We start from the raw sequence: 16423 nt of genomic DNA, 5'->3' as shown, positions 1-16423 counted from the left end.
AAGAAAAAAAAATCGTCATTGCATGATTCCTTTTTGGTATGAAAAATGAATGAAACCACGAAATAATGCGAACGAAAATTACGGGTTCACACTAAAAACAGTTTTCCAACCGCCTCACACTGTGGTATTTGACCGAAAAACCTGGCCAAAACCTCAATTTTAAATTTTTTTTTTAGTGGAAAACCAATGTGATATTCGAAATCTACACTGTTTTTTACCCTGGTAGACATGTATGTACCATTTTTCGAGTGGCTAAATTTCCCGCGAAGAGACCACGAAGTTACCTATTTCTCAGCGATTATTTTGATATGTTTCGGCGCGCTACTCGTCGATCAGTTTACTTCAACTGTGCGATCATAAGAGGGAAGTTCGGCGATATGCAACACATTCTTAGGGGTATATTCTACACAACTAACCACAGTATTTTCGAAATTTCTTTTTTTAGTGATTTTCACAGGAGGTTGAAAAGTGATGTAAAAGTAAACGTTTTTTTCGAAATTCAGAGGCCGATATCTTTTTTCTCTCAACAACTGTTCTCAAGCAGTTTGAGGCGGGATGTTATAGTCCGAGGTGGGTATTTTCAGGATTCAGGGGTGACAGATTGAGGAAAACTGAGGAAATTGAAATTTTTGACCTTAAAGATGGACTTTTGAGCGATTTTCACAAACATGAATGGGAAAAATTATGTCGATACTAACGACTGAAATTGTATTTTTCCAACAGCTCTGACCCATTAAGTACCAATTGGGTGATATTCGGTCACGCAACTTGTTTCTTTGGCCCCTACGCCCTCGAAAGAGGGATAAAAAAAATAATTTGAAAGCGGATGGGAGGGTCACTTTAAAGTCTTGCAAAAGTGTTTAATCCGTTATCTAACAATCTCTTTGTGCATTATCCTTGAGTATAGACATATTTATGCCATGATTTACTTTGACAGACAAAGAGTCCATGCGGCCCCGGGGATAGGGCTTTAAAAGTGGCCCTCTGGCACCATGAAATTACGCTGTGAGGCACATTTGAAGCCTCGTAAAAGTGAGATATGTGGTTTTCTTACGAATTTCGTAGTGAAGTGCCTCACTTTGAGATGTGGACCATGGGTTAGGAAGGAGCCCATCAAAATGAATCATTTTCACAGGTGCTTTCTGTCCTTGCAATGGTTCTTATTATGATAGAACTCATTTTCATCTTATAATTTATCCTCAAATCATCATATGGACGTCCCGGCACTTTCATACTAGCACTAATTTTGATTCAAAACTGTCAAAAATCTAATATCTAGAATGATTCATATTAATTTTTTTGAGAAATGTACAATTACTCCTCAATGTGAGAGATCGGCTGTTTCGTCAAAAATTTTGAAGTGACTTATGCTGTTTTAAAAAAATCATTAATGAGGTAATAGAAAGTCCTTATTTCGAAAAGTAGACCATAGGTGAAGGAAAAACTCGTCTAAATGCACCGCTTTAGTTAGATACTTTGCGTCCTTTTAAAGGCTTTTTGGAGGGCTTCTTGCACCCTCTTTAAACTCTCCGCAAATTGTCATATGATGTGTTAGGTGGTTAAATTGTGCATATTATCACTTAAGAAGAAGTACTGATTGTAAAATATTTTTAAAACTCGGCGATATCTGGTGATAAATAGTTTTGGCCAGCTTTCCAGGTCCAATACCACAGTGTGCACCTGCTTGAGCGAGCGAGGGTCCGGTTCACTCCAGAGTTGCTAGTCACCCATGCTTGTCAAACGTTCTTTCATCCATGCTCTAGCGATATTAAATAAGATTGAGTAAAATAACGAGGTCCCAGAGAGCGCCTGCAATCTCATGCCATACCTCTTCAGTTACATGCTTGCGCCATCACCGTATTCAGGGGACAACTTATGCTGGCGCAATACTTCACCGCTCGCGACCGTTTTCTCCACGCGCTCTGACTCTGAATGGAATCTTTTGCAGCCTAATTATTAAAATCCTGCGTGTGCCTGTTGGATGGATGCCTTCGATCACCACCCTTGGCAAGGGATTGCCTTCATGCTACTCAACCAGCGCCCCACTTAATCTGGAATTGCTTAACGCGGCTTAACGAGAGATTTCTAAAGCTAACTCATTTTTCCACAATATTTGGAGGGCTGTGCAAGTGTGAGGAAGATTGAAATCCAAGTTTGCCGGAAATATTCACCTGCAAGTTTGCCTATTACAGCTTGAGGCAGAAACCAAAAACGAGTCTTACTTTAGTAATAATGCTGCAACTCCAATTTGAGCTTAGAAATTCTAACACCCAGCCTTCAAAATTAAGTCATCTACTCGGATCTAAAAGATAAATGACTTCTAGAGTGGATTTAGCGTCTAAAGTGATGACAGAGGTTGTACTTTCCTAACTTACCATCTCTGTAGTTTGAAGAAACCTTCAATTTCATACTCAGGTAAAAAAGTACGCCTGTCTTACTTAGAATCTATACATTCAATGGGTTTAAATATTAACAATGTTACCAACTTGCTGGGATCACTATTGCACTGATCTTCGGCTGATATACCCTAGCCAGGGGGCCGATTATTGAAATTGATGGACAAACCAATAGACAAAGAAGACATAGGAAGTATGAAGCGATCCTTTTGGTTGAAACGGATGCTTCACATACTAAGGGGGGAAATTATGGACTAACTGTAGGGTTTCTTGTAGATTGCCCTTAGTTAATCTAGTACTTACCTCTTTTGTCCATTCCAGCCACCCGTTTCAACCAATAGAATCGCTTCAGTTTCCCTCTGTCTCCCATGTCTGCTGCTTTGTCTAACACCCTCAGAAGGACTTAGTTTAACTTGAGAGAAGTAGATTGAGTCAATATAGGTCCCAGCTGGTTTTCGGCCTAGAGGATTTTAGGGCACCGATCCTACTTCAAGCTTGTCTCAGACCCTTTACGATCAAGGGCGTCCGAACTACCTTCTTGTTCTTCGTTGTTTGCTGATAGGAACCCGAGAACCATACGAGTGTTTATTGTACTCTTCTCTCATACCTCGCACTCCCGTGCTCTCTCCGGGTTTTTCTCTCTATTTCTAACGGTGCAAGTATAAGAGTAGGTATTGCACATGAGTGAAAATTGAGCCAAGCTAAATTCTCATGGGAAAATGACAAACTTGACTCAGGAGAAGATAAAGAACAATAGAGACATGGACCAGATGCACAGCCAGCAAGACCGTTCATTTTTTCTGTCCCCAATTTTTATTTTTTTACTTTGTGGTAACTTATCATTTTTAGTGCTTGTCTTTAAAAAAAAGGTAGGTATATTCTAATTTCCACAGCCATTGATCTCATTGATTATGTTATGAGAGGTACACGAAAAGTCAAAATATTATGACCTCTTTGATATTCAATTGGTCCTGAAGCAGGTCAGGCTAGTATCCGTGCCTCATAATAGCAATGTATCATAAGGTTTAGAAGACTCTCGCTCCAAAACGAGCAAATCGACGATGAAAGTCTGAAACCACTTTCATCCCTTGCGAAACTTGAAAAAAACCCCACTTTTTATTTATTTTTTTGAAGAGGAGCAAATCAAAATCATGATAATGTGAAGTTTTTTTCCGAATTTGCCTTGCATAGAAGAGAAAAATCCCGAATGTTTTAAGGAATTGACGTTGAGTAATCCTCCATTTAAAAAATGAGGTATGAAAGGAAGTCTGCAACATCCCAAATCAAGATGCGTGGTTTGAATGTTTCACCGTCGATATGGATTGTCATTAAAAGGGAGACAATTGTGCCGTTCGAATATCACTCGCTTACGAGCAATAAATCAAACCGTATCACACCGTTGTATGTTGCGAGATTTTAATTTACAACATTAAAAATTACGATTTTTTGGAACTGAATAGATTGTTTTTTTAAATGACATATGATCTGGAAATAAATAAGATACAAATACATGTACGGAAGTAATTTACTAAAATCTTCCTATTTTGCAATACAGCATCTGTTCATTATTCTTAGTATTATGGAAACTTACACATATTATGCTGCATATTCAAAATTATTTTGTACATGTTCTCCGATGTGACTTTTTCGTTCTTAATTTTATCTACAACTATTTACACAATTTGACTGATGAAAAAAAATATTTCAAAAACAATTATCGCGAGATGAACTGCTACCGAAAAACTGGTGCGCGTTTGTTTCCTCGTATCTTAGTGATACTGACGTCGTTGAACCTCAGAATGTCAGTTTCATTATCAAGATATTTTCGCACATCCTGAAACAAAAAAAAGAATGATTATCAATCAGACCTTAACATACAGAGTTACAATATTACGCCGGCCGCACTGACGCCTACAAACCTAAAGGGCTACTTCACGCATTGCGCAATGCTTGAGGTATCCCTTTAGGTTTGTAGGCGTCGCATGGCGCAATGCTTGAAGTATCCCTTTAGGTTTGTAGGCGTCAGTGTGCATTTTGAGCTGGCAGCACGCTGCGCCGCAGCGTGCCATAAACTTGCCTACAATTAATAGATCAGAGTATTAAAATGTAGGCAATTTGACATCAAATTCGAAATTAACGACTCAAAAAAACATCAATTACGAAACTTCAGTAGAACAAAACATTACTTTCAGTCATTATCCGACTTATTTCTGCCTATCCTTGAGTTTTGGACCATAGTGCGCCGCGGGCGGCGGCGCTCATGAAATTCTCCCCTATGCTCAGTCGGAAAGCTTAAGGCCTAGATACACACGGCGATTGATCTCTGTGTGTATCTAGGCCTTTAAAAAGGGGGGGCAAAATTTGAAATTCCCGCAAAAGAAAATTGGCGGGAATTTCAAAGTTGGCGGGGCATTGAAGTAAGCGGGAAATGTCGAGGTCTGTTAGTAGGGCAAGTGAATCGAAGGTATGCTCCTTTGCTTTGCAGACTATCTAAAAGCGACGAAACGCTCCGTTCCGTTTCGTTTTAGTCTTGGTGTGAAGTTTGAAATAAATACTGATTTTTTCATTCGATTCCTATCGGTTCAATTCCTCCCGGCTAGAGGGAGATTAGATAAATGAGAGTTGAGTATGAAAATCTTTCTATTTTTTTGAGTCGTTCATTTGTCCACGCGGACCTAAGAGAACGCGAAGCGCCCTCTGGTGGTTGGGCCGCAGCCCCCTAGTATATCATAAAGGAAGATATGTTGCTCGGTCTTCTAATGCTGGAATGTTTTCTCTGAAAAATATCGGAATGTTTCAGAAATGAGTTACGGTGTTTCTGCCTTCGACGGAGGAATTGGCAACGGTGGTGCGTCATTGGAGATGGTTTTCAAATATTAACATTTTCATGGTTGACGTTGACGTGACAGCGAAGGTATTACACTTTGTTGCAAATCGGTCTTGCACCGTTACTTATACCAATGAAATTGCCCGCGGAATCAGCTCGCCGAATCATACTCGACCAAAGTATTTGAACAAGAATCGTTCTTTTAAGACGATCTCCACATGCATATCTTTCCTCATTTGCAGACATAGCTTATATGGGGCGTTCAAGTATTACGTAAAGTCATTCAGGCCGACTTTTTGCCACTCCCTCCTCCTCTTGTAAGGCAACCGTAAGGCAACCTCTCACTCTTCCTTTTTGCAATTACGTAAGACCGGCTAGGCCATCATTCCCTCCTTCCCGTTTTTCAGAAAAATGACGACGAAGCCTAAAAAATATATTGAAAAATTATTTTTATTTATTAAGTTTTTTTTAAAGAGGGATGCTTGCGTAAGCCTGACTTGATCTCTGCCCTCTCTGTAAGACTGTGTAAGGTAAGTGCGAGCTGCAGATGTGATACGAACCCCTCACCATCCTTAAGTAGGGTACGATATGCTTGAAAGATCCCATACCTTAAAAAGGAACAAAATTACTATGAGCTAAGCATGAGTGACCAAAAAAATTGAGGTTGATCGCGGCGCAATATAATAGGTCAGTTTTGCATTTTGATACAAAAAATAAATGCTTGCACGTCAATGGGTAAGGTCGGAACTTTTTTGAAGCGCCGAGAACCTGAGATCCCTTTTCATTTACAGACTTATAGTTTCTATAACAGTGTACACTATGTTGAGGGGTAACTTCTTTGACATACTTGACCCTTAAACATCGCATACAGTGTGTATTATCAAGAAAAAATCCGACAAAAATCTGATGTGTTTCTGTTTGAAACACATCGAAGAACGCCGGGAGATAAAAATGAGTAGTTTGTGCGGTCAAACGTGAAATTAATTGCCCCTTACTAGGCCTCGCTTATGTCATTTCTGAGGTGACAATAGTTGCTTTTTTGGAGTATTTGAAGAACATCGGGTCATACTCTCAAACCATAATCGATTATTTCAATGCTAGTATAAGAGTTTGAAATGAACCGTCTCTGAAGGAACAACAGCGCCAGAAAACTTGGACTAAATTTTTCTAAAATTGTCAATGTATCTTCCTCCAAATTGTATAAGTTCTAATATTCTAAAAGGGCCAGTGTTCAGAAAAGTCGGGTGTCATTTGCGCTGAAGGATACAGAATATTCTCATTTAAGCTGAGGTATGATCATATCATCCTTTTCTTTCCCTTTCTACTTCCTTTTTTCCACCTAAAGGGTCCATCCACCTAGGGTCTGAAGGTCCTGAACTGACACTAACACATAGATCACTTGACAGGGTGCGAACCAGGCATTGGGTTTCAGGACATTTTGTCAACTATTTTTTGTCCGCGCACCTTTTTTGTCCAGTAGTTTTGTCCCACACGTAAAACGTTTAAAACGTGACAAATATTTGTAAAACCTTTTCCAAGTGACATTAATCTCAATGAGCCGCAGTTGTGCCGAAGGAAACTGCAAAAATTAATAAAATACGAAAAACAACCCAGAAGCACGCAATCTTTAGTTTTAACCCATTTGTGCATCGATCTTTTAGAGTCAAATACGTCAAATTTTGAGCGTTTCGTTGCGCATACACCTCACTGCAGCACAATAAAAGCACAAAATGTAAAAGAAAAAATTAAAGTGCTTTGGAAATCATTAAATTTGACATGGAGCCACCAATATTTACAAAACACACATTATATTATTATTCTCCTTCGATAAATTTATACATCTTTTTTCCCATCAATTTAAATGAGAATAATCAATGCAGAGTGTTCTAACATTTCAAAATCATGAGTTAAAAAACGCTGACTATGTGAGTATAAATATTAAAGCGGAATAGAGCGGAGCGGCGGCGTACTGCCAGTGCGAGAGGCTCACTGGCGCCTACAAACCTAAGTGGATACTTCACGCATTGCAAAATGCTTGAAGTATCCACTTAGGTTTGTAGGCGCCAGTGAGCCTCTCGCGCTGGCCGCCCGCCCGCCGTGCGGCGCGGCGCCTGAAGCAACTATTTTACAACAGAGGTGTTGCACAGTATTATACGAAGTTGAACGTATTAAGAATAACAGGCATCCTTTAAAAGTACAGATCTTTCCTCGCAAAATAAATCAAGATACTTATCGTACATAGTAAAAATCTAAGAGCCTTTAGCTGAGGCAAATATAGAGGTTCATCCGGTTCAAGTATACCAAGGTGGGAATTTCTTGAAAGATAATTAAGTCCTGTTACACCAAAGAGGGGTAGAGAGTTTTAGAGAATTTCGTCCCATGGAATTGACGCTCCCCCATTTTTACTAAAACTCTCAACTATATATTATCCTCAGTTGGACCAAACAGACAAAACAAAAAAACAAGCAAACCCTAATTCTTCCAAGACATTATATATTTTCATCCAAAAACGTCGTGAGCAATTGTCGTTTGTATTTACATGTGGGCTAATTAACTTTGGGTCTCAACTGGCACGTGGATCAAAACTCCTGTGCCGATAAAACGCGTGGACGTAAATTACTGGAAAAAACAGGTGCGCGGACAAAATATCGTTGACAAAATGTCCTATAACCAGGCACTGTGGCATGTTTTCTCTTCAAAATTCAACGCAGAACACGATTCATAGAGCGAAAATCATTGAAAGTAACCCCTAACCAAGATATTAAAGTTTTCGATAAATAAATTAAAACTACCCGTTTATAAGAAAATTAATACTCCTGTAGAGTTATAAATCACCAAAAAGTTACCGTAACAATCTTATGAAAATATAGCTTTCGCAGTCTCAGCGCTTCGCCTCAGCTATTACACACGGTTTATATTTCGAAAAAACTATGCAAAGAAATACCATTGCTCGATTGAGAAGCTCGCATGCCAAAACCGGCGTAGCGAGCGATATTTGATTCAAGTATAGACTCGGGATCTCGGGATTTCCTTGCGAGCGGGAGATTCAAATTTTGCGGAACCAATGCTAAATTAAAACGTTCATATCTCGGTTGTTACTTTCAGCAATTTTCCTTGCACTAACCGTGTACTACGTAAATTTAAAGAGCATGCACACATCCGAATGCTTAAATTCGTACTTTGTTTAGTGTTCCATTAACAAGAATGTCTGTAGTATGGCACTCTGATGGGTCCTGCTTAAGGACCCGTCATTCAGATTTTGACGCAGAGTCTTCTTCTTTCTCCTTTTTCATGGTATGATTCGATTCAACTGTGGCCCAGTTTCTGTGGGTTTTCTCGAAGGCCAAAATCAACGCAGAGACGACATGGAAAGTGAAGGAGGAGATAAATGATTGGTAATTCAGCGACGATATTTGGCCGACATACGGAGGAAACGGGCGGTATTCCGGCCGAAAGTGAACTATCTCACGGGACGGACAATGACACAGAATTGACCCGAATCGACGCATCTCTCGTTAGGACTCCGCTAGCGCCAGTCGCAGTCACATTCAGGAGGCGCACGGCACTTTTGACTTCTCTCGAACAACACATGATTGGCCGGGAAATTGATTGTTTCCGTGCAGATTTCGGTTCACCCGTTTTTCACTTTCACGCGTCCGTCGCGCCGCGCTGCCACGCCGCGCCGCTACAAGTGCATCTTGCAACGAAAAATCCGGATTTTGAGAGAGAAAGATGCTCTTATCTGGGCTTCCGCATACGTCATTACTGACACAGTAGTGTATTTTGATGCATGGCAAATGCATACGCACAATTGTTTGAATAAGTACTACGGTTAAGGAATGGACATAAAATATGTAGAGGGATAGGAAAAAAGAAAAAAGAATAGGACACGTATACAAGACAATAAGTGAGGAGCCTTGCGGGAAAAGGACCCGTAACATCGAAAATAGCGTTTTAAGGAAAATAAATATGGTGAGGGCTTGACAAACAGGGCCATGCCCTAGTCGTTAGTAGAAGAAGAAGAAGAAAAAGAAATATTGTGTTATCATCTGCTGCACCTGTTATCAACTTTGTTATGATAATAGTACAAGTTGAATTTTTTTGCAAATACAATGCAAAAAATTTCTTTCAAAACTAGATAAATATGCCATGCTGTGTGATTAGAGTGAAGTTTTCGATGATACAGGCAAAAAACCTCACTTTCGCAAATAACTCATAAACCATCATCAAAATATAACCTCTTGAATGATCTGCACACAACGTTTGCCTTCTCTCTCTCTTTTATCCTAGCAGCTCCATGGCTAAGGTAGCTGAGCCAATCAAAAATAGTCCAGAGGTCCATGCCATGGCACAGTGGCCATACTATACCTCCATTAAAGTCGAAGTGTTTCGGAATCATAAAACGCTCAGCACCAATAGTTACCAACAAAAATTCGTGTGAGCACACCTAGCTAGAGTACATGTATACGGGAAAGAATTGCCATCTCTGTGCCGCTCTCCGATTGGTTCATCAGGTTTAGGCTATTGTGAAGCTCCATAGTTGGCCCCCAATGTAAACAAATTCTACCCAGAGAAACACGTATTATCGGCTGAGAAATGAATGATAATCACACTCAAAGCTTAATTTTCGGCAAAAATATTCATCAAAGTTCGATCCGAACTCAATTCAGAAGTTGGATATAAAAAAAGTTCTAATACGGCCAAAATCACGTCTAGAACTTGGTAAAAAATTTTCGCTATCTTTTTTGTTTACATTGGGCCAACTTTGGGGCTCTAGCATAGCCGCAAATTCAGAGAGTTAGTCACTTTTTCTAAAGTAAAAGGATTGAGATGGCAATACTCTCCGTATACAGGTACTCTACACCTAGCAATGGGATTGCTAGTTCGTTTTCCCTTCGCTTAGTTCTTATTTCCGGTTGAAAAGGCTTCTCCTCATTTTGCAGTACTAATCTTCCTCAACGTAGTCGATGTTGGGCATACTCACTGCAGACGTTGCACTTGGCCTCGTCGGATTCGTCACCGCAGCCGTCTTTGCCGGAGCAGGTGACGGCGCTGGATCGGCAGCGTCCGTTGTTGCAGCGGAACGGGCAGAAGCCGAGCGTGGTGACGTCGCTGTCCCAAGTGGCCGAGCAGGCTTGTGCCAATTCGTCTGAGCCGTCCTTGCAGGCCGCCGCCGCGTTGCAGTACTCGTACTCCGGCACGCACTGCCCGCTCTTGCACCGGTACGTGTGACGCGGACAGTCTGAAACAAGCCGACACCCTCAATTTACATGGACAATTCGAAATGTGGAGGACTTAGGGCTCAAAAAGTCAGTCAATCTTATTACGAAAGAAACAATAGGGTTGCTGCCAACCGCAGAGACAAGAGACCCTCTACTGACCTCTTGGGGACAGGTGGAAGCTTTTACTTTCATGACTCCAAAATTCAACTGTTGACCTATCTACTGGGTGGATGGTCACCAACATATTGAGACTTTCGTTTCGCAAACATACCGAAGTTTGGGAAACTTGTTTGGCTCATGACGTCACCTGAGGTTAATCATTAACCTATAGTTGGATTGCATTTTGCAAAAAGGAACCACTAGCATTGCAATGATGCTAAGATTGTGCAACTTCATCTTTTGCAATAAAGTTGCGGAAATCGTGAAAAACTATGAAATTCAGGTGTTAATTTTTGTCTTAAATTTACAGTTTTTAGCGAGTATAGAAACTATTTATGGATAATCGGGGTTTTCCTTCAAGACAAAAGAAGTTGCACAATCTTAGCAACATTGCAATGCTAGTGGTACCTTTTTGCAAAATGCAATCCAGTTTGTGGGTCACCATTCGAAAAAAGGGTGATGACTAGTGTTCCCTCATAATTGTCCATGAAGAATTGTTGAATCTCCGGTGTAAAAGCTTCCAATTGACGCCAAGAGGCCAATGGAGGAGCGTCCGCATTTTTTTTTATTATTATTCTAAGAGCTTTAAAAGCCTAAGATAGCTGAACCAATTACTAATGGATCCTACAGTGGCCTTACTGCGTCTATTAGGTACTCAACCAAAAACACCTATTCTACGGTTAGGCGAGATGATCAGTTATACCTGGAGCCAATTTTTTCGGCTCTTTCACACGGAGTTGCAACGTTGCGTAGCGTTGCGTAGGCAACGTTGCAACATCCATCGATGAGTCCAAACCGCACCACCGGCCAATCAGAAGCGATAAGCCGGACTTGAGTGGAGTCAAGACTCGCCTTGAGTATATTTAAGTACGGTAAAAGGACCGACAAAATTCGGCCCCAAGGAAGGAGGAAAAGAGTTGGTACCTTGTTGCGGTCCGACGGTGCAGTTTTGCTCGTCCTCGCCGCCGGGGCAGTCCCAGGCGCCGTCACAGCGGGCCGCCTGCGAGACGCAAACGGCCGGCTCGAGTTTTCCACAGCGGAACCCAAGGGTTGGACAACCGTTGGAGCTCCCACCCCGCCCGGGGCCACCGCACGCCTCGTCCGAGCCATCCGCGCAGTCCCGCCGACCGTCGCACACGAAGAACCAGCTTATGCATTTCCCACTGGATTTGCACTGAAAAAATACAACATTATTAGTTTAACACTCACGCAGTTGAGAGTTTCCGTGATTATGGCTACTTTTGGTTACTTGGGTCACTGGTATTTGGTAGGGTCCCTTTATGCTGAGAGTAAAGACCACACGAATCCATCTCTGATTGGTCCCCGTATTTTAGGCTTCCACGGTGTCACAAACGGGAATAAAGATTCGATTTTCACCGATTGTAATGGTTATAAGCTGGAATGGGCCGGGGAATTGGGGTTACGGCAAGGAACAAACGGTATGAGAGAAGAAAAGGAGACAGGAATTCGGGAATGAGTTGATTAAAGATTACGAAAAACCTTCAATTTTTGTAATCTTTATTCCTGTCTGTGACATCCACGAGCCGCGTTGTCTTAACTCTCTATAGAAAGGGACTCTAGCATTTGGTATAGTACTTTGGCAGTAGGTGCTATTTTTTTCAGTAAATCTTTACTTAGGTCCCAAAGTTAAAAATGGGTCCTATTTTGAGTAGAAGGGAAAGTTGCCTGCATGAAATATAATATAAAGGCGCTAACCTCTTCACCTCTCACTCTCAATTCGTGTTTCTTCGTTCAAATGAAAATACTTATGCAAAAGTCACATATTTTTTATTTTTCGCTGCTCCTTCGTCTTCATCTTCTGTTGCTTCATCTACTTCCATGAATTTCATTCTTTTACTAAAAAACTGCAAAAATGAGGGCGCCTTTTCATTAAATAAGAAATTGTTTTTTTTTCTGGAGGTCACGTACTCTAAATTGCGTGCATTTAGTCGACTTTATGATTCAACGTCCTCTATTGGAATGATTAAGTATTGCATTTTCATTCAATTTTCACTCTTATTCACACCTTTTACATCCCGCTATTACACCACGGATAGGATGTACTGCTTGAGGTCAAATGACATAAAAAGCGCACGGATAAGTCTAATTGGCTCACCTGGAATGTGTTTGGATGGCACCCTCTGTTGAACGCGTTACAATATGCACCTGTTTCGTTATTACGCGGCTTGACACAGTCGCATATTCCATTGATGCATCTTGACTCAGGGTCCGCGCGTATACATTGCTTGTGGTGTTTACACACCATCCCTAGCGAGACCTTAAGGGGATCCTTTTCTGGTCCGGTTTTTGTTCCCACGTCTGTTGAAAATAGTGAAAATAAACACTATTAACAAATAAAATTACTTGGTGGTGATATAAATTTCAAAGACGCCGCACTCCAGACTATAGACTTCCAAATTTCAGATTCACACTCTTCATTTATGTAGATCGAAATGAACTTCGATTAGATATTGAGGTATCTTACTCTTATAGTTAGTTCCCACGATGTACATTGTAGGAACTATGTCCATCATACTATGAAGAAATATAGGATGGGAAATTTACCGTCTAAGTGAGATACCTACAGTACCTACATGCTTCCGTTCTCAGCTCATTGTGAATATTTTGATAAATTGGAGACCTCTGAGACTACACTCTGAGAAACTGAGAATTATGATTAAGCGTTATAATATATGACCTAAGTGATCCAATGTGATAATTTTTTCTCCATTCACTATCATTTTTTTACTTTTCATGATATTTACTGCTGTTGATCATAATGATAAGACATGTGATCTTTGTAATACTAGTTAATCACCATAAATTATAGTATTAAATAGTTATACTCTTTCCGAAATTTATGCTGTGGATCATAATAAGATACGTCATTTTTGTGATAGCAATTAATAAAACATTATTTGGACTACATTTTGGAATTAGGAAATACAATTTCTACCTCAGTTTCGAGATAACACATGTACCATTAGTTTCCCTCCCTGTTCACAGTGTTTTTTACCGATGAGCCAGCAATTGTAGTTCCCAACAGCAAAATGTAGTCCATTTCATGATGATCATGGTCGATTATAGTACGCACTGTAAAGAACAGCAGGGCCCGGCGAGGCGATGATCTTGGTGATGGTGTTGGAGGAGCCCGGGGTGACCGGTCGGATCCAGGTACTTGTAGTGGGTGTCTCGTGGGTCGGTTTCACCAGCATCACACCGAAGCTCGGCTTGCTCTGATTCTTCAGTTTGACCAAACTCAAATATTGGCCAAGCATCTGACTATCGCTGGGGGTCACCACTGTCGTCCCTGGGAGCCGCGCCGCCGTCGTGTGTTTCAACGGCCTCGGCGTCGTTCGTACGGGTGCCGGCGTCGTCCACCTCGTCGTCAAACTCGGGCCCGGTACTCCGTACTGCGCTGGCAAACCAGTTTTATCCGCCGTCGAATTCAGTTTGATCGTCGTGTACTGCGTCGGCCTAGCCGGAAATTTCAAGCGGTGTACAAAATTATTCGTCAAACCGTTGGTTAAGCCACCCGAGAATGTGTTCGTCAAACTGTTTGTAAACCCATTTGTCAAACCGTTTGACAAACTGTTCGTGGGGCATCTCAAACAGTTAACTGTGTTATAACTGGCGGTCGTAGTGGTCTTGGTGAGTTCATTGGTGGTAGGTTTGATTCTGGTGAGGGCCCCATTGTTATCGTTGATAATCCAGGTGGTGAGTTTACCAGGAATCTCCGTGGTACTGGTGACATCGATCGTGAACTTTGGAAAGTTCGGTGTGATCGCTGATGGTGACAGAAACGTTGCCGTATGTTTGTTCGGTTTGCTGGGTTTAATACCTGGCTTGGTTTTTTCAACGAACGTTATCGTCGTCTTGAACGGTTTCAGGGTAGATTGACTAGAGAAAGGTGGCTCCAACTCCGTTGAGATCTTCTCTTGTAGAACTTTATTGGGATTCTCGGTGGGTTTGACTGAAGGTTTGGGTGTTGAGACTTTGAATTTTTGGGGGTTCGGTCGCTGCGTGGGGCTTTGAGGCTTTTTATGGGGTTTCTGGCTAGGACTGACCGAGGAGAATTTGATCGGGGACCGATTGATGAATGAGGTGGGGGAAGGGCTGGAGAGTTGCGATTTTCCTGAAGTGGTTATTTCCGTGGAGACGGCGATCTCCGTAGATTCGGTTGTTTCGACTGGAGAAGGACTGGGCACGCATGCACCGTTCTGCATGGAGCCAAGTGGAGAGTTGCAGACGCATTTTCCGAAGAGGTTTTGGATGAGGAAGTGGCAATGGGTATCGCTATCCCACAACCGGCAGTGAGTATCGCTGTAACAGATCTGTCCCACTTTTGCCGCTGCAACAAAAAAAAATTGTTTGCATTACATTGAGCCGATATAACCTTGAAAAATTACACATTCCAGTGGCAAATCCTTACAATTAGACAGGACTTTTAAGTTAGCAATGCTAATCACATTTTACCAGTTAATAAATATTCAACTTTTTTCAAAGAGATTTTTGGACGTCTTATTTCACTATTTATAGAAAATTAATGAACGAAAAAGTTAAGTTTTGCCGCCCGGCCCTTCTCATTCGTTTTGAAACATCTATACAGACCATCGAGTAAACGTGCCGGAGGAGGAGAGGTGCACAAGACGCGTTTATTTGTGTTGGGCACATTTTTTGTGAAAGCCCTGTCAACACTAACACGAGTTCTCGGAACTTTGCGCGAAAGTTCAGTTCCGTAAACCCATCCCTGTTTGGACAAGGCCTTCTATTTATAACAAACGAACGAAAAAATTATAGGAACAAACATAAAAGTGGTTAATAATTTTAACTGCCGCCGCGCCGCGCCGAGACCGCACTACGTTGGGCGCAATGCGTGAAGTATTCATGCAGTCTTGTAGGCGCTATGCTTTTCATGCCGACAGCCGCGCCAAGGGCTTCTTTTTTTCATATCGGTCCTCGTCATCATTGATCTCTGCGCCGCTCCGCCCCAGGTTAAATTGCGAGTTTGGTTTCTCTTTTATAACTCGACTAATTAAAGGTGCTGTCTCTTGTATCACCGGAAGATGACAAAATCAGAAATTACCATACTATTTCTCTCAAAAAATAAGAGATTTTGTCGCCTTTTCTCGTGGTAATTTATTTTCTGAATCCGATTTTTCTCTCTCTTTTTTTTTGATACCTATATTCAAAAAGATTGTAAAATTTGCAGCCCCATACATTTTGCCGCCATGGGCCGCGGCCCACGTGCCCTCCCCCCCTTAATCCGGCCCTGTACGATACCTAAGTTGATTCAATAAGAAAAGCTTTTAAATGTTAAGCTCAGAAACTTCCGGCGCGCGTAAAAAATCACTACGCTATAGAGTTTTACGCAGACGTATTTGGTTCATTTTGGAAAAACACACTCCCACCACTATTCAACAGAGGTAAGCAGCTATACCCCACGTCGGTCATAAGTTCTTCTTTCCCGTTTTCAAATGTAATAAAAAAAAATGACCCGGATGTAACTCTACGCAAGAGATTTGGTCGAAAAATAACAATCCTAATACTTCATATTTTACGGTTGATTTTCCAATCTAATGTGATCTGGAACTGGGGGCTCAATGACTCTCTACCATAGTTGCAATATTGAGTCTTAAAATTTTCACCCCGCTGACCGTTTAGTGTTACGTCACAGTTCGAGACATGACCGGGATATGTTCCTGGCCGGGATGAAGTTGGTCTGATTTACACGGAATTTTACCTTAGGACGGAAAGTCAACATTACAATTTTGCAACTTTTTTGGGGGGAGTTAAATACAATTTATCATGCTACAATT

The 16423-nt window shown here is 41.3% G+C and overlaps 1 protein-coding gene across 1 annotated transcript in view; it reads right to left on the bottom strand.

The window, feature by feature from the left end:
* Positions 1 to 3903: 3903 nt before the first annotated feature.
* The window catches only part of ImpE1 (Ecdysone-inducible gene E1), a 35603-nt gene continuing 23083 nt past the window's right edge, over positions 3904 to 16423 (bottom strand). The window contains exons 4-8 of the mRNA XM_019057192.2: positions 13699 to 14955; positions 12721 to 12923; positions 11529 to 11778; positions 10208 to 10465; positions 3904 to 4230 (exon numbers count right to left, since the gene is read on the bottom strand). Coding sequence (XP_018912737.2) covers positions 4211 to 4230; positions 10208 to 10465; positions 11529 to 11778; positions 12721 to 12923; positions 13699 to 14955 — 1988 coding nt within the window. The 3' untranslated portion in view covers positions 3904 to 4210. The remainder of the gene's footprint in view (positions 4231 to 10207; positions 10466 to 11528; positions 11779 to 12720; positions 12924 to 13698; positions 14956 to 16423) is intronic.

The sequence above is a fragment of the Bemisia tabaci genome, chromosome 1 (genome assembly GCF_918797505.1).
Source record: "Bemisia tabaci chromosome 1, PGI_BMITA_v3".
Taxonomy (NCBI): domain Eukaryota; kingdom Metazoa; phylum Arthropoda; class Insecta; order Hemiptera; family Aleyrodidae; genus Bemisia; species Bemisia tabaci.
Note: the sequence above shows the minus strand (reverse complement) of the source record. Positions and strands in the feature narration are given on the sequence as shown.